The sequence below is a fragment of the Excalfactoria chinensis genome, chromosome 6 (assembly GCF_039878825.1).
Source record: "Excalfactoria chinensis isolate bCotChi1 chromosome 6, bCotChi1.hap2, whole genome shotgun sequence".
Classification (NCBI taxonomy): domain Eukaryota; kingdom Metazoa; phylum Chordata; class Aves; order Galliformes; family Phasianidae; genus Excalfactoria; species Excalfactoria chinensis.
This window is the reverse complement of record NC_092830.1, coordinates 24818779-24842544: the sequence shown is the minus strand read 5'-3', so window position 1 is coordinate 24842544 and position 23766 is coordinate 24818779. Positions and strand designations below refer to the sequence as shown.

The window sequence follows — 23766 nt, the reverse complement described above, 5'->3', positions numbered from 1 at the left end:
AGAACTGCTGTGTGAGCTGGGAATTCAAATGCTGTGCTGAATTTGTACTATATGAAAACAGGCCAAGGAGAAAGAATCTGGGAAAAATGAAATGGTTTATTTTTATGACAAATTACATGTAGTTTTGAATTATGAGTAACAAAATATTAAGCTAAAGGAATTCTTTGCATTCTCATTTCAGACACTGTTTGGTTGCTGTCATATTTAAAATGAAAGTGCAATTTATTCTGGGAAAATTAATCCTTTAAAATGTTTTCTAAGTACATATGGAAAGATACATCAACAAAAGTTCTGCACCAAAAGTTTATCCTGCTTTACTATGCTGTTTTCTCACATTTTCTTTGACACTCTCCCTTTGGTTACAGTACTCTGAGTTGCAAAGACTTGCTCTACCATTATTACAACTGAAATGAAATACATAATATTATTCTATGGGATACTGCTGGGATACTGTAAAGCCTGTCTATATCTTTGCTCTGTTTCTGCTGCTGTTATTGATATGGTTCAGCATTTTTAGGTTTCTTCCTAAATAATGAATAATTGCTACATTGCCACAGCACATTTGATGTGAATGAGTCATCTTCATTAAGTTTAAGACAAAAAAACTGGCTATGACTTTTCTGTTGCTCTATAGGCCATTATTGCCATCATATTGACTGGTTTGGCACTTCCAGTCAGTCCTTAATACCTTGAATTGCCAATGGCTGTATGTCTGTCCAGGCCATTAGGGTGTTCTGTTTTAGACAATCCAAACAGTAATTGCTTGGATTAAAAAAGAAAATGAAAGGAAAATGCATAATAAGGAAGAGTACTAACACACTAAGCAAACAAGCAGGCAAAAGACCTGTCACCAGTGTCTGAAAAGGCACAGTTATTGTTTGTGTTTCTGGAATCTGGAGTTTCATAGGAGCACTGTGTGCTTTAGTTGTTGGTAGTGATACCAGCCCATTTCTACTGTGCATGGCCAGTAATGCAGTCACCAACAGTGGACATGAAAATAAGTTTTGGCAATATCAAGGCCATCAAATCATCACTGTTTTCACTGCAGAATATACACTAAATGTGGTCTTTCATCAATAGTTATACTCTTTCCCACCACTGTGATCGCAATGATGTTGTAAAGTGAATCTCTTAAATTGGTTCTGAGTCCGTATCCATTTCTGGGGCAAAAGTGCCATTCTGTTTGGTTTGGGAATTTAACTTGAGAAAGAAGTGGAAGATGTGAGCTTATATTTTTTCTGTTGTTGTTGTTTCATAGTAATATGCAAAATGTGGAAAGTCAGTCGTATTTCATTGGTATTTGGCATCTGCTCAACAACTGATTGCTCTTCTCAGAGCTTTTTTGGAAAGTTTGCAGCGCCATAATGACAGCTTTCTAAACACAGATGTCCTCTTGGTACAACCTATAATTTTTTATGAAAGATGTATCAATGTCAGAAATTTGAACAAAGTACTGGAATTAGTGGAACATTCTTGTTAGGAATAAGTATTGAAATATCTACAGTCTATCTATTGGAAGTTGGGGGAAGATCCTGCAGACTCAGGAGGTGGAGACTTGGATGCAAAATGGCCAAGCTGTCAGGATGCAGTTTAAGATGAGCTGATTCTTTTGTTAATGGACTGTGTGTGCTTCAGCAATTTCTCCACTATGTTTTATACTGCATAAGTGCATACAGTGAACTTGAGGCATCAAGAATCTCAAGGACACGTTTAGATAATTAGGGCTTTGGCCATGGAAGATGTCTAATAGCTGAGAGGCTGGGATTAGCTTTTAAGTGTTCCTGTAAAGACCCGTTAGTAGCCTCTTCCACTTGTTTCATCTGCATCTCAGCAAAGCCACTGGGAAGTGAATATTTCAAACACAGATTTTCCCTCCTTCATTCAGCTGTTATTGTTGAGGTAATTCCTCTTAGGTATCATAAGTCAGTAAAAGATGATCAAATACCAATGGCTTGTTGACAGCAGTAGTAAAAGACTTGTGATGATATTAAAAGAATTCTTCCTTGTTACTTGCATAGAGATACAAGTTATCTGTGTACAAATAAGAAGACAGTGCCTAACTAACATTACAATTTTGTAAGTTCAGACTTGTAAGGGAAAAAGAAACTCTCCTCTGTTGACTGCAATCATTTGAGATTTGTTTCTAATAATGCAGTCTATTGTGTTCTTTTTCTATTCATGTTTAGGTAAGATCAGGGTACCATGCAGTAAATACCTCTAGCATCTCCAATAAAATGAGGGGAACGTACTTCAATACATTTTGCAGTATTTTATTTTTTCTGCAGTTGTGCAGCTGAGAGCATTTATGGCTATAGCTAACTTCATGGATCCTCCATGGATTTGTAATTGTGAAAGGCACTTCGGTTTTGATTTATTTTCAGGTCACGCCTGTGGATATATAGACCCACACCACTAATGAAACATCATTGAGATTTGGAATAGATACATTTAAAATCAGAACGCTTCATCAGTAATAATGCAAAACCATAAATATTAGTTATAAAATTCTCCTTTTTTAAGCCTTAACTGGGTCATGCTGCAATGATTCAATATTACTGTACTGGGGTTCCATTCCTTTTCTTTTGCTTTTGGTTGATGATAAGATCACTTGCATTGAATACACATGCCTGTGTGTGGCCCAGGCTGGGTTGAGCTTGGTGTGCCTTGGATCGTGACCTTTTGCCAAACCTCAGCAGTGGCTGTTGGGGAAAAAATGTAAACATACAACCGAATTTACCCTAGTTTCCTTATTTAGCTTAGTGAAAGTTGATACTTCTTGCTGTAAGACTTATATGTAAAAAATTGCTACTTAGAAAATGGGAAATGCTAATTTAATATTTTAATAATATTAATTTTGTGTAAAGTACAAACGGAAAGAAAGAAAACTCTCCTAATGTAGAATTTATATAGTAAGAGATCATTCAACTGTATTATTCACATTTGGGGCTTACACAGTGCCAAGAAAGAAAACACCTATTTTGTCAGGCCAGAAGTATATGGAAACATTATGGAATAATACTAATTACTAAGAAAGTACCAGGACTGTGGGTAGGATAATCATCTACAATTTTCTGAGAATATCCTTACTAAAATGACCTAGGTAGTTTAAGTGCAATTTCCAAAATAAGAAAACCAGATGTCTTTGTTTGGGACAGTGCAAGTGATGGACACTTTTCCTTGAAATAGTCTGCCTCTGCTAATGTGAAACTGGACATTTTTATTCTCTAGATGATAGTTTAGGATTAGGCTGTTTTTTGTTTTTTGGTTCTTTTTCCCCCCAATGTGGTTACAAGTTATGGAGAAGCAGGAGAGTTACCATAAAATGGATCATAAAAGATTTCAGTAAGTGGGAGACCTTTTGTCTACTCAGATTGACTGTCATTAAAGCTCACCTGGAAACAGTTTGCCACTCCTGATTCCATTGCTGTGAGCTGCTGATCACCTCCTACAGCCAATAGTGTTAATTCATCTAGTTAGGACTTGTGAAGCATTTAGATGAGCTGACAGTTAACAGAAAATACGTATAATTGGTGTAAAGTTTAAAACTGTCAGTTACCCCTGCTTAAAATGTGGATGTTTGCACTGAAATATGCATTTAAGTTGTTTTTAGGTGGATTCCAGCATAAAGCATGAGGTGTAAAGCAGCATAGGTCCAAAAAGTGTACTGCATCAAACTGGCTTTTATTTATTTATTTTATTTATTTATTTATTTTGCTTGTTTGCTTTTTAAATTCTAAGAATGCAGAAGTTCAGATAATGAGGACAGTGTCCTTTCTGTCTTTGCCATGTGGGCTCATTTCTGCAAACTAAACTCCCTTTGACCTGTTTAGTTACATATTTAACCCAGTAAAAAGCAGAAGGGTTTCATTCAGAGGGTATAGTCAGTAGCGCAGCCTGCAGGAAGCTAAGCTCTGGTGTTTGGTGTGAACAGCATGAGAGCAGACTAGATGTTTTGGTATGAATATTTGAAGGTTTCAAAAAAAAAAAAAAAAAAATGAAAAAAAAAAATAAATGAAGCATTTGCTCACCCACACACTGAGTAATGCTAAACCATCAAAGAAAAATACATTCGTGTCAATTAACTTTTTACCAAAGGTATTGAACTGTCTTTCATGGGACTCTGGAGAATAGACTGCAGAAGTTCCATGCAGTTTTTTATTTATGAGCGGGTGCAGAGAAAAAGCTTGTTGCAGTTCTTGCTGAGTGCTTTTTTGACACAAAAAATGTTATCAACTGTATTTCACTTGTGATATAATCTGCAGCTGCCACTTTCATCCATATCCTGCAGGAGGAGACACCACAAGAGAGAAAACTGCTTTGACTGGGTTAGGGAGTAGGACAGAGTACCTGCAGGAGGGATGTCTGTCATCCCTATTTTGCAGTGTTGTCTGTGGAATTGTGTGCTCTGATGGCATGTTCTTAAGTACCAACGTAAACAATAGCCCTGAGATTTGTTTCTGCCTTTGCCGTGTGTGGTGATTTCCTGGAGAAACAAATGAGCTTACACCTAATTCTGAAGCTGTCACAGACCGTTGTGCCTGAAGTCATCACAGAGCTTGTAGCCTTCCCACAAATGCTGAAATCACCATTAAGGGGTGATGCTTGGACATCACCTATTTATGGCACCTTTCTTTACATGCCTCCTGAACTTCCCCATTCCCCCCTTTTTTCCCTGCCTGTGGGTGATCCTATTGTTTACTTAAGACTCTGGGGAATTTTATGGGCTCTGACTCATTCCCTTTCTCAGGCAGGGCATCTATAGTTGTGTCTCCATATGGCACACTAGCAGGGAGAGAGTAATGCTTCTGGATTTTATGCTTTCCATTGGCTTAGCACCTTCTGAAGGTCTGTCATTGTGGCTCAGGTAACTAGGACTGACCTGTGCTATGTATTGCATGTGCTTAAAGTACGTGGTGTAAATACAGATATGTACATGTATGCACACATCCTTGCATCACTGTTTAGAAGTTACATCAGTACTTGAAAAGTGTAGTAGTGTGTTTTTAATATTTCCTTATAATATCCATTGTATTTGTGTTGAGCTCAGATTAACCTGTTTTATTGAATTTTTATTTGCATTGTGAATGAATAATGGTTCATTAGTGAAAACAACTGAAGCAAAGGAATTTTGACATACCTAAATGAAGCTAAAATAGAAACAGTATGAAGCAAAATCACTGTTTTTTGTAGAGACATTGCTAAAATGCTTTCTAAGATGTTTCATAGCTTTATGAATCCTTGTTGCCTCAGTTTAAGTACTTAATCACACTGTTAGTAAGTATATGTATATCTGCATTTTAGTAGGACTCAAAGGACAGCTTATTTTTTCCTCTCAGTTTTAAATCCATAGCTTCCTTCCTACTTTTCTCCTGTTTATTTTGTTCACTGAAGTCACAAGATGAGGTGTGACACATAGTTTGCCTTCTGTGCTTCTTTAGCTCTGTGTTTCTAATATGCACGGCAAGGCTTCTTGTACATAAGTAATCGTGATGCAGACTAAATGCTGAATTAACAGTTATGAGTCAGAGACTTTGACTAGGGTCATACTGTTCTTCAGCATCATTACTAAAACAAAAAGGATGTGAAGTACAAGTTTTTGAAACTGCATTCAAAACACACAAAAAATTACTGATAAAAATACAAAAACTGATTAAAAATAAATTGGAATTAAAATTAAAATATGTCTTAGTGTGAGTTAAACATTTGGGATGAATTCTCACCCTATTGAGAGGGCAATCCTACTTTGTGGAACCACAATTTAACTCAGTGTGCATTTTATTTGCAATAAAATAATGAGAAATAAGGTGACTGACTGCTGTCATTTGGCAGAGGTGAAACATTGGCTGGTATGTCCTGGAAGTGGCCAATCTAAGAATCAGCACTGATATTATTGCACACCAGTCATTCCTTATGAATTGTAAATTGACAGAAGATGAATAGTGACTGTGCAAGAATTTGCAGCGTTTGTCTCCTAGGCCTGCTTATCTAATTGCACTGAAGGCGCTTCTTCAGTGTTCACATCATGAAGAGGCCTGAGACAATTCCATAGTAAATCTCTGTGGGGACTGAATTGAGAGCAGTGTCGTGGCCCCAAGCACTGTGCCAAGAGCAGTTGAGATGACTAATGCCAGTAAGATCTTCTTTATCTGAACAACAGCTGATCCTCTGGATGTCACCAACTACAAAATGAAGCACCCATCTAAAAATGTGAGAAATTACTTGCATTTCAGGACAGAAAGCTCACCTGTCTGTTTATATATTGCATGACAGCTGATTTGCCTATGTTACGTGAAATGAGGAATGTATTAAATGTGAAGTGCACAGCATAAGTAATAAGCAAATTAAAAGGCTCTTGTTTTGCTGACTATTTTATTCATTCTTTGATTAAAACATTTTTCCTGGGGCAAGAATGGCTGGTAGGCTTGTTTAGAAAATTACAAGGAGGAGAATAATTAAAACAGGTATTTTTAAAATCTAATCTTAACCTTATAATTTAGAAAAACATGTTTTTATAAACTGCAAAAGATTTAATAGTTTTGGTGTTGCAATTTAAAAGAAATTACATTTTTTACAGAAGACAAATAAAGGTTAGAATTGCCTTCCATTCATCATTCCTCTGGTATAGCACTTGTACAATAGGGAAAGTGATAATTAATTGCTCTTTCTCTTATGTCTTTTTAGAGATCTGAAGAATAATTTGATTAGCACAATTGAGCCAGGGGCCTTTCATGGACTTTCAGAGCTGAAGCGCCTGTAAGTATTAATTCCATTTGATTTATTCTGAAAATTGTGTTTGTATCAACATTACTATCCTTGGGCGACTCACATGTGCCACCAAGCAATAGTAGCGTGAGGACACTGTCTAGAGAATAAAAAATTACACACTGTACTTTTTACATTTAACATCCTTTTTCTTTTTCCCCTTTCTTTTTTTCCCATTTGATATATGTTTGCTTTCCAGTAAATGTCTCCAAAGTTCAAAAACAGACCTAATTATTGACGTAGCAGACAGTGTGTTGCTGTAGACATTCATTCATTGGAAATAAAACCAAGAGATTTAAATAATTGTAAGCATTGCAATGTAAGCATAGCTTTGTGCTGTGCTAAGGTTTTGTTTGTTTTGTTTTGTTTGTTGTTTTTTTTTTCACAATGTACAGTTTACTTACATTTATCACAGAGCAGGTCTATAAATTAAGTTCTTAGAAAAGAAACCTTTCATCTTTCTGAGCTTGCCTACAGTTTTCTTAGCTCTTGCGTTAACTCTGCTGGATATTTTGTATTTTTCCCATTTTAGTAAGAATATTTATGCAATTTGTCCCCATCTGTCTTTTCTGTATTCCTCTCACTGCCAATCTTCTCAAAGTACTTTCAGAAGTACTGACTGGTTTTTAAGCTATGTTTGTAAAAAAGTAAAAATATCAGTTACTACAATTCTACAAGGGAAGCTTTTTACTTTTAGTTAATAAAGGCTGCAGATTCTTCTTCATTCTTCACAACCTGAAACCTCTTTTTAAAGTGTTCCAAGTGCCAGGATCCATATGGCCATGTACAGCAAAGCAGCCATCGGCATGTGCCTGAGTCTGCTTGGCATTGTGCTCACTGTCTCAGGTGAAGAGACCTGCAAAAACAAGAATTATGTTAGGAGAATGGTAAGATTTAGATGAGGAGGAATGCAAAACCAGGAAAAAAAAAAATCTTTCTGCTCTTTTTTTTTTTCCTTTTTTTTTTTTTTCCTTTTTTTTTTTTTTTTTTTTTTTTCTCTGAGATTAAATCTATGATTGAACCATGTAAGAAAAAGTTTCTATCTCTGATCACACAGCTAGCAGTGTTTTCTGATGCCAACCAGTAATTTTTAGTGCGTTTGGTTACAAAGCCAATGGTGTGGTACTTTTGAAGTCAGAGTAGCATATACATTTTTAATGCAAACCAATACACAAGGTTGACACTTTTGTGCCCACTGCATTTAGTGCTAAAACAATGAAATGATCAAAACGAGCGCTAATTATTGGTTTGGCCACATATTCTAATAACACAACCCTGACCTCTGGTGGGAAAAATGGGAAGCCTGTTCACGTCCTGGGCTGCATGCTGGAAAATGTACACAGGTGAAACTTAAATCAGCTGGCAGAGAGAAATGCAAGGTCAGATCATTTGATGTTAGTAAAAATGAGAAGAAATGACTCTGGAAAATAAGGATTTCTCAAGGATAGAGCTGAAAAAGACCCCTTATTTCTGGCATGAACATGTAACACTGGGAGCAATCAAGAGACAGTGAGTTGATTAATTACCAGCTTGTCAAGTTTGATACAAATAGGTATAATTTGTGGTAAGAAAATCTCTGCAGTCTTCAGCACTTCAACGATGGGGCAGAAGACAGCAGCGTAGAAGCAATAAATACTATAAACTCCTGTTGAATGCTGAATAGTCATTATTTTAAGGCTGTACTTTATATTCGTATCTTCTTATTTCACATGTTGAAGTTGGTGTAAAATGGGCAATTTCAGGAAATACAACTATGTCAAGTCAGGCAGATAAACAGCAGGCTGCCAACATCAAAATGTTTTCTGTAAATTATTTGTGGAAATCTTCTAATTTGTATTTGAATGAAAAATTGAATTATTTTAAGAGTTTGCTTTAAAAGGGACACAGAAAACTGATGAAAATTGAAAATTTATGAAGCACTAAAATTATGACACTTGGGTATTCAACAGGAGAGAGTTTTGCTTTCTCTCACATCAATTTTACAAGTCAGTGTTATTAAGGTAAATGTCTTACTCCTGAAAAGGAACACCAGCTTTGTACATTATGAATTGAATAACACCTATTATAATATGTATTAGTCTGGAGGAATATGCAGAAAGCTATCTTTTGGTTTTGCCTTAAAAATGGATTTTATAATTCAGAGGTTTCAGCCACATACATCTTACTGTGAAAATAACACTGATAAAAGCCATCAGAAGGAAGGCTTTTGCTTTGTTAAAAAATACCATTTTACTGTGTCACATTTTGAGAAATATGTGCTTGTTTTGATTAGTTTAGGTCTAATTTACTTCTGTCACTCAACTTATGCTCCACATTGTGGGGCCATTTGTCCCGTATGCCTTTAGACTTTTCTCAGGCTGAAATAAAGCATTACACAACTAAGAATTCTGAGTGGGTTCTTGTTTACTATTTAATTATTTAAGAGAAAGATACATTTATAAATAAATGTGTATCTGTCTTTAGGTTGTGTTTTAAGAGTTTGTATGTAGCTTTCACTAGAAAAAAGTAGAGGATAACAGCTACTTTGCAATTATGGCACTATATTGTTCTGCATACTGTTTTCATCAGCTGTTGCCTACTTCATATCCCTGATTAGCATTTAAGAAATATTTCAATTCTAATGTAATATTTCATCATTTCATTGCACAGCGATATATTCTTTCTTTGATGGGAGAAGACTTTGTAGTGAATTCTAAAGATGTTGCCTTCACATTCTAGCAGACTGAAGACGTCTCCATGAAAGCAACAACTGGATTTATCAAACTCATTCATCTTTATTCTCCTGTTTCAATTATTTTTGTGTTATCATGTAACAAGAGAAAGATACTGTTGCACAATGCAACAAAGAACTTGAAAGGTTACCACTGATTCTATAAAAGAAGTGTATTCAGATAAATTTTAATGTATTTATGGGCATTTAATCATTTAAAATACATAAATTGCTACAGTTATACCTGGGGAGAGGAGAAAAAAAAAAAAAAAAAAAAAAAAGTTGATATGAAGGAAAACTCTAGTCAAGGTTGAAAATTAAATACTTGAAAATTAAACATTATTTCAGAATACTCCCAAGAGCAGAATTCCTGTTGTTATCACAACATGATTGTTTATGCTTTCTTTTGTCTCCTTCCTAAAAGGATTCTGTACATTTTGTTAAACGTATGAATCATGGAGAAAGCACTCATTCATCTTTCTACAGGCAGCAGTTACAGAACATAGTACTTTATAGTATTCGTAGTCTGAGGCAGCCACGGTATTGCTCTTGGAAGGGATTTTCTAGCACTTATCAAGACTGAACTTCTTACTGACTGAAAAATTAATTACTCCTTGGTTTCTGTGATTTCTTCAGCAAGAGAGAACAGTACCCCTGAGAAGATACATTAGTGAACAGTAAAACTGTATCTATCTTAGCTAACTATTGCACACAACAATGTTGAAGGATACATGAAGTTATTCAAAAGTAAACAGGCAGGTGCTAGTAAATGTGATAAAGAAAAAATCTGTTGTTTTGAAGATGTTTTGCTTTTTAATTTATATCATCACATTTTAATGCAGTTACTATAAGTTGCATTGTGGTATGCTTAAGTGTGGAATATTGCTTAATAGCCTTTATATAATGTTGTGAAAGCTGTTTGATTCAGTTATGTTACTAAAGAAAGCTTTATTTCTCTCTCATATCTGCCTCCTTAAGCATTAAAATTAAAGAGGCTGTATGTGATTACCTGGGTATATATATGAATAATGTAGAACTAATGTTTCTCTGTTGTGGGTTTTTTCTGTTTCAGGGATCTTTCAAATAACAGAATTGGTTGCTTAACACCAGAAATGTTTGTTGGACTTAACAGTCTTCACAAATTGTGAGTATATAATACTCCTCTTGTTTTAAATAGGAGAAATCTGAACTGTTACATGGCTTACCTGAGTACAGTTGGCAATAAACTTTCATTATATCGAAATTAATTTCATATAGTCTCCCCATAAAAGTGAAAAAAACTCTACTGAGCCCTTGATTGTGATGACTTGAGACTTTAAAGATGATGGTTCTGTTTTCAAATGTAATATATATCAAAACTCCAAATAATTGAACACAAAACATTTTTGCATTGTAGAGATGCTGCATGTGACATTTCTGTTTGCATGTCATAAAGGTCAAACACCAAAATGATGATTCATAAAGTTGGTTTCTAATGCTGGTTAGAAAACTGATACATCACACTTTTGATCCACTGGAGATCAGTTAGAATTTCATAGCTTTTTTTGTTCCTAAAATGTATCACAGAAAGATGTAGAAGCATAGAAGAAAAAAATATGTAAAGTGTCCTTTAGATTTGGAACATCAAAGGTATTCCCAATTGCTTGAGAAATGTGAAATTTAGACTGTCCACTGAAGGTGTTGTGTTGTTCACATAATTTGTTATGGTACTTTCTGAGTCATTAGTCTATCACACACAGTGGCATTGGAACATGCTCTAGGGATTAAAGCAATCAACTTACATCCTTATGTCTCAGCATTTAGTGGATCCATAGATTTTTAGGCAGTTAGTGAAGAAGAACTCAGAAAACAAAAGACTTTGATAATACACCTGAGATGTTTAATTTCAGGGAGAATGGAGAATCAGATGAATCTGGAAGGTATAAAATATGCAGTGGCCAAATTTATTTGAGATACTAAGTTTATTGTGGCCTGGGAGACCAAGGTTGATTTTTGAGGAGTGACAGAAAGAGTGGAGAGGATTCCATGACAGCACAGTAAAATAGCAAATAAAATTTAATGGAAGTATACATTAAGTGAAGTAAGGAAGAAAAAAAGTTCTGGGTTGACCAGTAAAAGTCAGGAAAGAAGTTTTGAGATGATAGTGGGTAATGTCATTAAAACAGCTGCTCATTGCTCAGTATCACTTTTATATATAAAACTAAAGGAAGAGAGAGCAATTCAGAGAACATATACAATACTACAGAAATAAACCTAAGCATTTTGAATAGTGTGGGCTGTCTTCTCAGTCCACTGAGCTAAGAAACATGACCAAATCTCTGAAAGGCTCAAGGCTTACTTACTAGGAATGAGTAAGTTACCTGCAACTTTCCTGGCTGGGAAAGGGACAGTTGAGAGGAAGGAAAGTATGATACAAGACTCTAAAATTATGAATAACATAATGACCATGAACAGCAACCTATTTTTCATCATCTCTGACAGTACAGAAACTGGAGGATACTAAGAGAAAATACTGTGAGGCAAACTGGAAAAAAATCAAACCAAAAGGAAGGTTTGTTGTCATTATTTTTTAACAAAAGACAGAGCTGTGGAACACTTTGCTGCAGGATGCTGTTAAAAATTTTACATGAATTCAGGAGGCTATGGACAATATTATAAAAAAGAAATCCCTGCTGGATTACTGAATTCATAGAAACCTGGTATTGTTCAGAAAATTCTTGAGTTTCAAATTTTTGGAGGTTGAGAGAATAAATGGATGAAACAATGTTTTGTTATACACTGAAGTCTGTCCTCTGGAAGTCAGAGGCCTAATCATAGATTAGACAAAATTTCTTTTTTACCACAAGCAAATCAGTTCATGATTGCTGTATCAAAATTTATGACTTTATCTTTTATATAAACTGTCATCTTTAATAAACCAGAGTCAAAAGCAGCATTACTCTTGTTGAGTTGGTGATTATTTTGTGCCACTACCATCCAAGTCAAGAGGAACAGGTCCCCACCATTCATCACATTACTTGCTCCTCTACCTCAGAAATCTGACTGATGACATAATTATAATAATTCGAGTTTGTAATCTCATTTTGCCTTGAATTTGAGGACTAGTGTTGTGGGGTTTTTTTTGTTCGTTTTTTGTTTTTCTGACTACAGGCTAATCCAACCTGCTGCCTTGGGCTTAATACTTTCTAGCTTTTTTTCCCCTTGGACTTTTTTACATAAAATCTTCCAGAATCAAACTACTTCAATGTGTAAATTACAATAACTCTCCTTTGTGTTCCTAGCTATAACTCTGAATCATGTTTACTGGTCATTTCAGAAGTATACTCTCTGAAAACAGTGTGAAGTGGCATTTATATTTATATAACGTAAATGTATAGAATTGTACTAAAGAAAAGATGACAAATTGTTAAAAAATAAACTGATATAATAACTGATTTTGGGTGAGAATATCAAAGGACCATTATAGGATGATAAGATTATAAGAGAGAAATAATTATTTATGCAATTGTTGATTACAGTAATTAGAGCTCTCCTGTGTTACCTTAGCAGAGATGAAATACAGAAGGATCTTTGCAGGCTGTTATCAAAACCAGTAGGGAGAGCCGTGAGTCCACTGGAAAGAGCAAAGGACATAAATCCTTATACACCTACTGTGAATTATAGAGATGAGCTTTCCTGGCCCTGTTTATGAGCACAAATACCAGGTGAAACAAAATAATACAGTGTTTTGCTTGTTGTTGGCTTTGTAAAATGAAAATGTTGGGGAAAAAAAGTAAAAAATTAACTGTAGGACTAAACTGATGTAACTTTTCATCAAATGATGTAATGAATATACCTAAATTCAGTAGGATTTAGATTAGTACAAAAACATACTTCTCTAAAATGATGGATGAAACTTGTCTAGCTTTTAGGGATTATGCAAGGACTCTTCAAAGGGCTTGATGGTTTCATGCAGACTGTTCTGAACAGGGAAAACTAAAGGCTTCTTAAATTTACATCTAAAAAATAATAATTAGTAGCATCATAAAAAATTGCTTTAAAAACATAAGCATGTACAAAATCCAAATAGAACTTATAGGTCTCTTAATTATGCATGTAGGAAACAAGTCTTTTACTCAGACCATGGTTAGAATGTATATTTTAGTGAATTGGAATTGAATTTCAAATTTCTAATGAAATCTAAAATTTCACTACTTTTGGTAGGTTTTGGAGTGGCTGTCCATACTAATTCTGTTTATACTTAATTTAAATATCAAGAGCGGTGGAATACTGGGGTGGTGCCACTGTACTGATAGACAGGATTTCATTTTAATAGTCCCCAGTAAGTTAGTTCTTCAGGTTTGGCAATGTTGCTACATTGAAACCAATTTCAATAAGCAGCTACTGCTGGATCTTCCTTTAAGAAGTTCCAGACGGACCTTCCTTTTTACTTCCAACTGTTTGATTAAATGCATCTGATTTATTTGTTGTCCTGTCTCTGAATCATTATCACCAACTAGCTTTATGGTAATATTATACCATAAATTCTTGTGTGTCTTTGTTGCTGTCATTGAAGAAACTACTCCCTTTCTATGGTGCCAGAGATAAAGCACAAAACCAGTATAACACAGTGAATCATGTAGACCCCATACTGAGAAAGTATGTGCCAGAGCCTGCCCTCTCTTTATTTGTGCTGTAGGTTTTTACCTCTTCTATCAAGTCTTTTTACACAAAAGAATTTACTGCCTTTTCAATTCAGCCTCTGCTTTCTAATATTGCTTGTAAGTGTGACACATACTTCATGTTCGTATACTTTGTTTCTGCCTGTACTTTGCCTCAAATCAGTCCTCTGAGATGCATTTGGCTGTTTTAGGGCATTTGTTATTTATATTAAAGCTCCTGGCAGAAGTGTTTTATTAATTTCTGTAAAAGCATAGAGTATTTGGAATATTAAAAAATAAGTGCAGGGTCTTGCACATAAAGCTAAAATGGTTTACCTCTTGTATAACAGAGAGCACATGTGTCTGTTAATGGAGTAAGTTATTGGCATAGTAAGCGCTATCAGCTTTGGAGTGCATTAAATTGTTATGTTTGAGATGTTTGGAAACTAGGTGATGGAGTTGTTTTAAGAACAAATTTCCTTTTAAGTCACCATCTGCAATGGTGGAATTTCACAACACTGAGGAAATAGAAATATTTTAATATGGAATATAAGTGTCACGTGAGCCAACAGAACTAGGCATCTGAAGCATGCTGCAGACATCTTGCTCAGAAGTGCTCCGTTATTCGGTGATTTAATAATGCTCCAGAGTGCTTTGTTAGCAAAGCAGCTGTTCCCAGTGTTGGGGAGATCAAGTCTTTTTTAATATTCTTGTTTCTTGTAGAAATTTATTTGTGATCTATACAGCACTGTAAACATGATACAGGTTTGCTAATTAGCAGTGGTAATGTGGAAATTTTGAGCCAGGCCACTGACTGAATATGAAAGAATAAAAAAAAAGAGTCACTGGCTCTGTGCCGACTTCTGAACTGTCAGGAACTCGATTATTCCACTACTTGCCAGAAACACTGAAGAAAACACGTATTTCTCGCAATAAAAAGTTACAAAAAAAATCTGTGAAAAGAACATGTTAGAAATTTTTAGTTTGATTAAAGACAATTCTAGCTGGATATCTCAGTGGGCTTGGTAGGACCTATGGAAAGCATGTGGATTTATCAGACATAGGATGGGCATATTCAGCAGGTGAATAGCAACAGTCTGTTTGCTGAATAATGCTGTATTGGCCGTGGAAATGATTTAGTTTTTTCCTTGCTTTTTAAAATACTGACCAGAAATGAAGCCTTCCTTTGGTCCAAACAGAATTAGAAAACGTCAGTGTTGATGTTCTGTTTATTTTACTGCATGAAGTCTGGCCAAGAGAATAATGGAATTTGCATCAAAACGGAAATGCTACCATACTGCAGTAGGGGTGAGGAAGAGGAAAGAAACGTTTGTATTTCTCCTGCCCTCCATACATGGCTAGGCAGATTACTTTTGCTGTCTTTCATTTAAGCCTGATTGCCCTGTCAGTAATCGGGCACTACTGTATCTGCTTTCTTACTGGTGAGGCTACTTTTGGTTACTGCGGTATAAATGTCAGGGTTATCGCTTTCTCATTTGGTCCTTTTAAGGTTCCGGTTCATTGAACTGCTTCAGCATATGCTTAGCCAGGGCTTACATCCAATAAGCATGAGTAGGTCCATTTAATTTTAAGTAGAGAGGCTACCTTATATATACCTATACTTCAAGGCAAATTTGAAAGCCCTTCCATTTCCAAGAGCTTAGTGCTTCAATTGTATTAAGGGTGCACTGTTAAACAAAATGCTTGCAATGACCTCAATTATATCGACATATCTTACTGTCACTCAGTATAATGAGAAATAATTTCACTTAACTTTGCTGAGCCAGTTATTTTTCTCTATTAGTAGAGTTTTGCTTGAAGCTACCATGGAATTTGGAATTGTTCAACGCTTTTGTTTTGATTGTTGAAAAACTACTTTTGTTCCAAGAATTGCTAAGAATACAAAAATAAGATTAATTGTTTCCAGAAGGCTCTACAACTAATTTTAATTTTATTTTACAGGTACTTAAAAAAACAGCATTATTTGATATTAAGCATTACCTTTTGTACTCCTAAGATGCTGACTCAACAGTAATATTGAATGAGGAAATATTAAATTGTGTCTGTATGAATTATTCAGCTTAATCCATTCAGACTTTGAGACCAAAAATACAGTAAAACTGTAGTTAAAATGGAAATGGCCTTAAGAATGTAAGGATAGGAAGATCCATTTATTTAAAGTCTTTTGTAATAAAAATGTTTACTTTGAAACTCGCTGCTATTTAAATGCTTGAATTCATCTAAGCATTATGAAATCGATGCTTTTATTTGTTTACCTTGAAGTAGCATTCTACATAGGCAGTAAAATTAAAATATAGGTCTTGGTGACAATACAGTGAATATTTACATTGAAATTCTAGAATATATTACTTCTGTTAAATATGTACAGATCCTTCTGTTTCTTAGATGGAATGAATTATATGTGTACCAGCTGTGACAATAAAATAAGTAAAAGCACATGGTTTGATTTTGAATATTCTTGTCATTTACAAAAAGACAATTTATGAATTTAAACATGTCATTTCCTGACCACAACAAAGACATTTTTTTAATTAGCACTTGGGGGAAAAAAAAAAAAAGAATCTCTATAACAATTTTGTTTTCATGTATTTGCTAAATCAGTAATGTACTTTTTTTTTTTTTTTTTCCTAGGAATTTGTCAGGGAATATTTTTTCAAGTCTCATGAATGGACTCTTTTCTGAGCTGCTAGCTCTGAAAGCTCTGTAAGTATGATTTCCTCCCTTCTGAAAGAGTCAAGAACACTGCAGTGATTACAGCATAGTTAAATTCAAACAGAATTATTTCTATCAGTGCATTAGAAACATAAAATATACAGTGTTTTGTTACCAAAGTCTGTGCTGAGAACTTGATGCAGGTAGTGACAAACACACACTGGCAATCCTGAATGGCATCCGTATTTATTCTTTTCTACTTGATGATTTTGCACAACTTTCCATGTTTATATACATTACATCATGTGATAACTATGAATACACAAAAGCACTCATGATAAAAACTATGTCTGGAACAATAATGACAGTTCGTGGCTATTTATATTAAACACACCTCTATGAGATTTAAAAGTGTATGTTGGGTGTTTCCATAATTAATTTTCTACTTAAAGGAGTTTTAGTAAGTAAATGTATGCTGCAGTGTGGCTTTTTATATACCACCTACTCACATATAAGTCAGTAGTCAGAAATACTGTTCCCAAATAAAAAAATTTTGGCATAATGTTTTGAAAGACGTTAAGAGTGGGACAGTGTGCATTATTTGTCTCAGGGCATCTGTATAATTTCTTACATGTCTATGTAGGATTGTCTTTAGAATTTGATAATCTGCATTTAAAAGACATTGGAAAGAGATTTTTTATGAGAATTGCACACACGCTAACTGTGCTCTTCCTTTGCTCTACCAGGCATTTCAACACCGATTCACTCATTTGTGACTGTAATCTGAAATGGGTCTTACAATGGGCTAGAAATGCTTCGGTCCGAATTGCAGAGGAAACAGTTTGTGCTTACCCCAGTGCTTTACAAGGACAGTCATTTCGTAACCTGAAGGAAAACCAACTGATTTGTGGTGAGTTGTGCTGGTGTTTAACGTCACCAATTGAAGTGGATTTGAGAAAATAATATTTTTTAAAAAGTAGTAGTATCCCCCAAATAAGTATTAGTAACTCTGGCTTTCTTACAGCAACGAGAAATTTAGGTATAATGCACAGAAAATACAACTAATATTAAAATAAAATGGAAATACAAATTGCTTATGTCATATAAAGTTGTACATATATTGAGCGAACACTGCTGTCCTGTCTATATATTAGGTAGCATGTATTCATGACTTGAAACATTGATACATAATGGTAACCCTGTACTGCATATTGCGTATAAACAGGTTTCCTTGAGGGAAAGTTGTATTTCTGACACAAATGTCAGATTTTGTTCTTTTATTTTTCATTTTGTAAACCTGCTCTATACACTTCAGCACCACTTTCTGTGGATGAACAGGATTTTTAGAGTGAGCATTAGTAAGGCAAATTCTTTAAATACAGATCTATAAGTGAATTGCTTTCTGAGATTTTCCACTGTAGCAAACATAATAGATATGGTGTAAGGAAGAAAAAAATACAGATGAGTAAAGAAAATTAATCTCTGAACACTGTATAGCACAGGACAGAGAAACATCATGAATGTACAAGTTTCACAACACAGAAAATATCCCTGCCTGTGACTATGCTGGTGGGTTCCATAATCAGAAATATTATTTGCTGCATACTTCACTCTTTGGATCTTTTACTTTCTTGAATGACAGAAAGTTGCTGGGGTGGTGACTTTGCTAATGCTTTATGGAAATGAAATAAAAGTCGCACTTCTTTTCCCATAGCCACCAAGGGAATGATGTGTGTTACTAACACTTTTCCAGCAGAATGGAGATCAGGGTCAACTGGAGTCATAAGAAAAAATGTAGTTTTAACAATGGCCAATAGGAATGTTTACAAGTTATGACAGATGTAAAAAGCTGTGAACCATGGATCATTTAGTGGCTGAATTGTTAAGGAAGCACAGATACCCAGCTAGAAAAAATAAGGAATGTGCTCTTATGAGTGAAAGGGTGAGAAGTTTCCAGTAGCCTGCATTAGTGATCATTTTAAAGTCTGCATTTCCTCCCAAATATCAAGTTACCACTTTATAGAGACCCAGCATGGGCATCTTCATAGAGATCCATTTCCCAGCAGGAAAAGTGCTGCTCCTGAAAACACTGGAATGATCAGAAGAACCAATTAAGGGCTGCTAATTGGTATTTCCAGGTTGCCAATGAATATGAGCCTGCAAATTTTACAGATGAAATGAAACAGCAGTTTCTCAGAATGTCATACTTTAATTCTTAATAAGACTCCCTAGCACACCTCTGATACAGAATTTATAATACTCATCTAGCTCTTACCACTATTTATTACGTCCAGAACACTTGACAGGATTTGTAATGACTGCCAATAACTTGACACCACTTTTAATATCTGCAGAGAGCTTCCTGTTGATTATATGTGCTGAGTGTTCCACCAGCTTGTATTGCCTGCCAGGTGCTTCATGGTGCTCATAATGTCTGTTGATCACCTCATGGTGCCCACAAGTAAGCATTTTCATAGTCAGTAGATTAATTTCAATTTAGGTGTAACAGAATCCTCTCTGGGACTAAAATAATAACAACTATTGGGAATGTTTACTGAGTAATATGTGTTGAAATAGGCATACAGCTAATCAGAGGAAGCATATATTAAAGAATACATTAAGAAGTGGTTTATAGATTGAAAAGTGCCTGTGAACATCTTCCATACTGCCAAAAGTTTATACTTAGATTTACTGATCTTCCTTCTGTATGCTAGAAGAGCTCATGAGATATCATCATCACAAGATGAGAAAAAGGGGGGAAAAAAATGTAGAAAATCTTCACAGGGGAGAATGAACCAAAAAGTCAAAATTATGTGACAGGGAATGAAGGAGCAACTAGACAGTAAAAATTTCTGAATAGCTACAGGGGATAGTTTGCCATGAGCTTTTTACATCTATTTTGCATTTTTATGAGAAGTGGAATCATCTTTCAAATTTCTTCCTGGCAAATCCTCCTCATACATCTGATAACTGAAGGTAGCCAAAGAAGAAACCGATTCAGCAGATAGAAAAGTGCTTTTGGAATTTTTATAAAAAGTTAATCTAAGTAATGGCACAGGTTGGAAATTACAAGAATCTACTTCCATATTTCGTTAACAGCATGTAAGAACTACTTAAATCTCCTTTAACAAAAATCTCAAACTCTCAGAAGCATGTCATAAAGCAATTTTTGACAGCGTTGGAAATAAAGCTGAAAAGTTGTTTGATGGTAAAAGATAGGTTTTTAGTCTTTTATGAACTCACTACAGTCTCTCACATTTAAGTAAAAGTATGGACAGAATATTGTACTGAAAAATGATTGTGAAATTGGCTTCGTGTAGTGCCTTGTTACTGTTTCTCCAAGACTCCAAATAAAACTTAGTCAATTTACAGAAGGAAAATTGCATTTTCATGAATACCTGAACTAAAAAATTGATAAAACGCAAGAAATGCATATATATTTAAGAAATGTATGGAATGCATGTTGATACGATAACATTGTTTTGCAATTTCTGTGCACCAAATGAAAAATTAAGTGCATGTATTCAGTTTTTTCTTAATATCAATAGCTTCTTAGGTTTATCCTAATCTTTGTCATCATATTGTTGCCTTGACTATTTGCAAAGCAGATAAGTTAAAAGAATTAGATCATAGATTTATAGAAAGGTTTGGGTTGAGAAGGACTTTGAAGACGATCTAGTTGCAGCAATTCTACCATGAGCGGGATCACCTCTCACTAGACCAGGTTGCCCAAAGGTCCATCTAATCCATCTAACTTGGCCCTGAACACTTCAGAGATGGGGCATAGTTGGCCAACGTGTTCCAATGCCTCACCACCCTTACAGTGAAGAATTTCTACCTAATATCTAACAAAAACCTTTTAGTTTAAAACCATTACCAATTTCTGCATTCTCTGATCAGGTTTCTTCCCATCATTCCTGTAAGCTGCTTCTTGGTACTGAAGAGAATTACCTTCCTTGATCTGCTGGGTATTCTTTTGATGCAGCTCAGGATATTATTGACCAAATGCAGTATCTAGTTAGTTTTCAGGAAGTTTAAGTGTATTGTTGTCTAGATTTTTTTCAAAAGTGTTGTTGCTCTACTTGACTAGATGATTTGATGCATCCACATCACTACTTCACAGCTTTTTCAGGCAAATTGAATTGAATTGCTTCAGCAGTAGATTGTAGAACAAAACTTAAAAGAAGGTCTAAGATACAGCATGCTTTATTAGCCTATACTGCATGCATCAGTGAAAAAAGAAACAAACAATCTCAAATGTTACATACATTCATTTTCAAGTTATTCTCTCAGGGGAAAATATGATGGAAACAGTACATGTACAGCACAGAGTAAGGGCTAATGGTGCAACTGAATCATTTTCCTTTCTTTTATTAACATGGATGAGACAGCATCTGTCATAATTCTCATCTTCTTTCCCAGGGGTGGGTTGGCATCCCTGGGTTCAGAAGCCTTTTTGTTCAGATGCCATGGGTACCCAGAAACTGTTTTTGAATTCTGATAGTTCTCAGAGTGCTCCATATTAATGAAATTCAAATGTAGAGTATTTCACTCAACTTAGAGGAATCGCTACATTGTGCTGCTTTGAAAGCATGCATTATGAAAAAAATGTGCATTCTACCTATAGTAGAGTGCCCTTTGGTAGCAATGAATAGATCATAACTCTATACACTAAACTTAAATCTTTGATACTCAAGTAGGCTTTCGCTATGGTTAACAGGGAATGAGTACTCCAAATTCAGAACTGTTTAATCTATTTGAGATCTTTATGATTTAGATTGTAGCGTGCCTAAGGGCTCTGTCTACTGAGAAAAGTGTTAACAAAGAGAAAGATAAAAATCTATAATACTAAGAATAGAGGTGAGACAGAGTGGAAGATAGCTGCAAGTTGTGAATTTCAAAGAGCTTGAATCACTACACAGTCTCTGAATTCTGTAAAGTACCTTAGCTTAAAATGTTATCTCAGTTATCGTGAGTCATAAAATATGATTGAATTTATTTATTTATTTTGTTTTGGTATAGTAGACTTCCTAATTATGAGCGATACTTTAAGGGAGGGATACAACTCAAAGGGATGCACTCATTTTGCTTGTGTTCTATTTCTCAATTCAAGAAGTGTTTCCTGGGAAAGATAAATAAGATGTCAAGTATATTGAGTGGGGGGAGAATACAGTTGTTAGGGCATTGTTTGTACTTAAACAGCACTGTTATGTTTTTTAGCTTTCCTCAATTCACAGAGAATTCATCCTCTGAAGAAGTAGAGCCAGGTTAAAATATAAGTACTTTCTGCTTGGATGCCCTGTACCTGTTCACTTTGAAACTGTCAGAAAGTAGGGGGAAAAGGACACATTTATAGTTTTTAAATATTCTCAAAGTTCGCTGAGGATGGACAAGTTCAAGCAACTCCTGAGCAAGGATTTAGAGATTCTTTGTCTGAGGGACACAGATGGACAAGGCCAGGGGGCAATGAGAGAGAGATAATGCAGATGAACGGCCGTGAAATGGTCTTTTGTGTGGGCTTATCTCCAGGAAGATGGCCATCTAAGGGGCTGCTGCAACATGACTCTCACCCAAGCACCCAGGAATGTCAGGTAGGCAGGAAAAAAGGAGGATAAAAGAGGGATCAGCAACCATGAAGTTAGGTTTTCTGACACTAGATTCCTCACCACCTGAACAAGGAGCTCGCGTGCAGAACCCCCATCTTCCCCGAGATAAGCCCACACAAAAGACCACTTCATGGCCATTCATCTACAGCTTATCTCTCTCTTGTTGTCCCTGGGCTAGTCCATCTGTGTCCCTCAGACAAAGGATCTCTCAACCCTTGCCCAGGACTTGCTTGGACTTGTCCATCCTCAGCAAACTTTGAGTCAATAATGCAAAAGCATTGATTCTTACACGGTATTGCTGTAAACTAAAAAATTGATCAAAAAGGTCTTGAATCTTCTGACCATATTACAAAAAGTAAACTGGTCGGACCAACATTTAAACCGTTGTTTCATAATTTCAAGCTGGGTATAATACATCAAAGAACCTTGCCTCCCTCCAATAAATTGGAACGAGACATACCATTGGGGGGAAAAATAAAAAAAGGAACATTTTCCTTTGATGCATATTGAATAAAGCACTTCCCCCCCCCCCCCGTAAAATACAGTGTGGCTTTAACTGCTTTATCAGCAGTGGTGAGAAACAGTTGAATACCAATGTTTTATAGGCTATGAATGTTGAAATGTCCTTAGAATTTTACCTGATGTGCTTGCGCATCATTTTCCCTTCATCCCTAACAAAGTCGGCTTCCTCCATATAATGGGAAGAATTCTGAAAGAGACGTGCTTTTAAAATGTCAAAAATAGAAATTGGGAAATTTTATTTTTGACTGGGTACTTTTTCAGCATTTGAATTTAAGCCTGAAATCAAGAGAATGCATTTAAGCCTCATCCTGCATCAGCTTTTAGGAACAGCCAAATTTTTGCACCAGGGATGCTGAGAGAAAAATGAGATTTGAAATTACTATTTCAGATGGTGGCAAAAATATATTATCTATATTGCCGCAGGAGTCTTAACATAATCATATGTATCTGTATGTAGATTGTTTTTAGGAGTCTACTTTCTCACATGGATTATACTGAATAGCCAAATACTGGCTGAGCATTAGTTAACAAGGTATGTTTCTTTATTTGTTCCTCTCAGTGTACACAAACAGCTTTTTGGCATCATTTGTTATTTACTTAAACTTAGGGATAAGCTTGAGTTTGTTTCAACCATTTCTTCATTTACATTACCTTCTTGCTACATTAACACAATGTAAATATTGAACTGTGGATTTTATTCGGTATGTAGTAACTGACTAAACTCAAAATCTCAAGTACAAAGAATGATGGATTAATTATTGACATTTAGAACCCAACCCTGTAGTTTCTTGACAGCCTACAGATAGCCTGATGCATTCATGCAAAGCATCGTTCTCTTCAAGAGTATGCAGGA

At 35.4% G+C, this 23766-nt stretch overlaps 1 protein-coding gene across 2 annotated transcripts in view; it reads left to right on the top strand.

Annotated features, from left to right (window-relative positions):
- ADGRA1 (adhesion G protein-coupled receptor A1) overlaps positions 1–23766 on the top strand; it is a 238991-nt gene that overhangs the window by 81678 nt on the left and 133547 nt on the right. For both annotated transcript variants that reach the window (XM_072340010.1, XM_072340011.1), the window contains 4 exons: positions 6682–6753; positions 10545–10616; positions 16765–16836; positions 17532–17695. In XM_072340010.1, coding sequence (XP_072196111.1) covers positions 6682–6753; positions 10545–10616; positions 16765–16836; positions 17532–17695 — 380 coding nt within the window. The remainder of the gene's footprint in view (positions 1–6681; positions 6754–10544; positions 10617–16764; positions 16837–17531; positions 17696–23766) is intronic.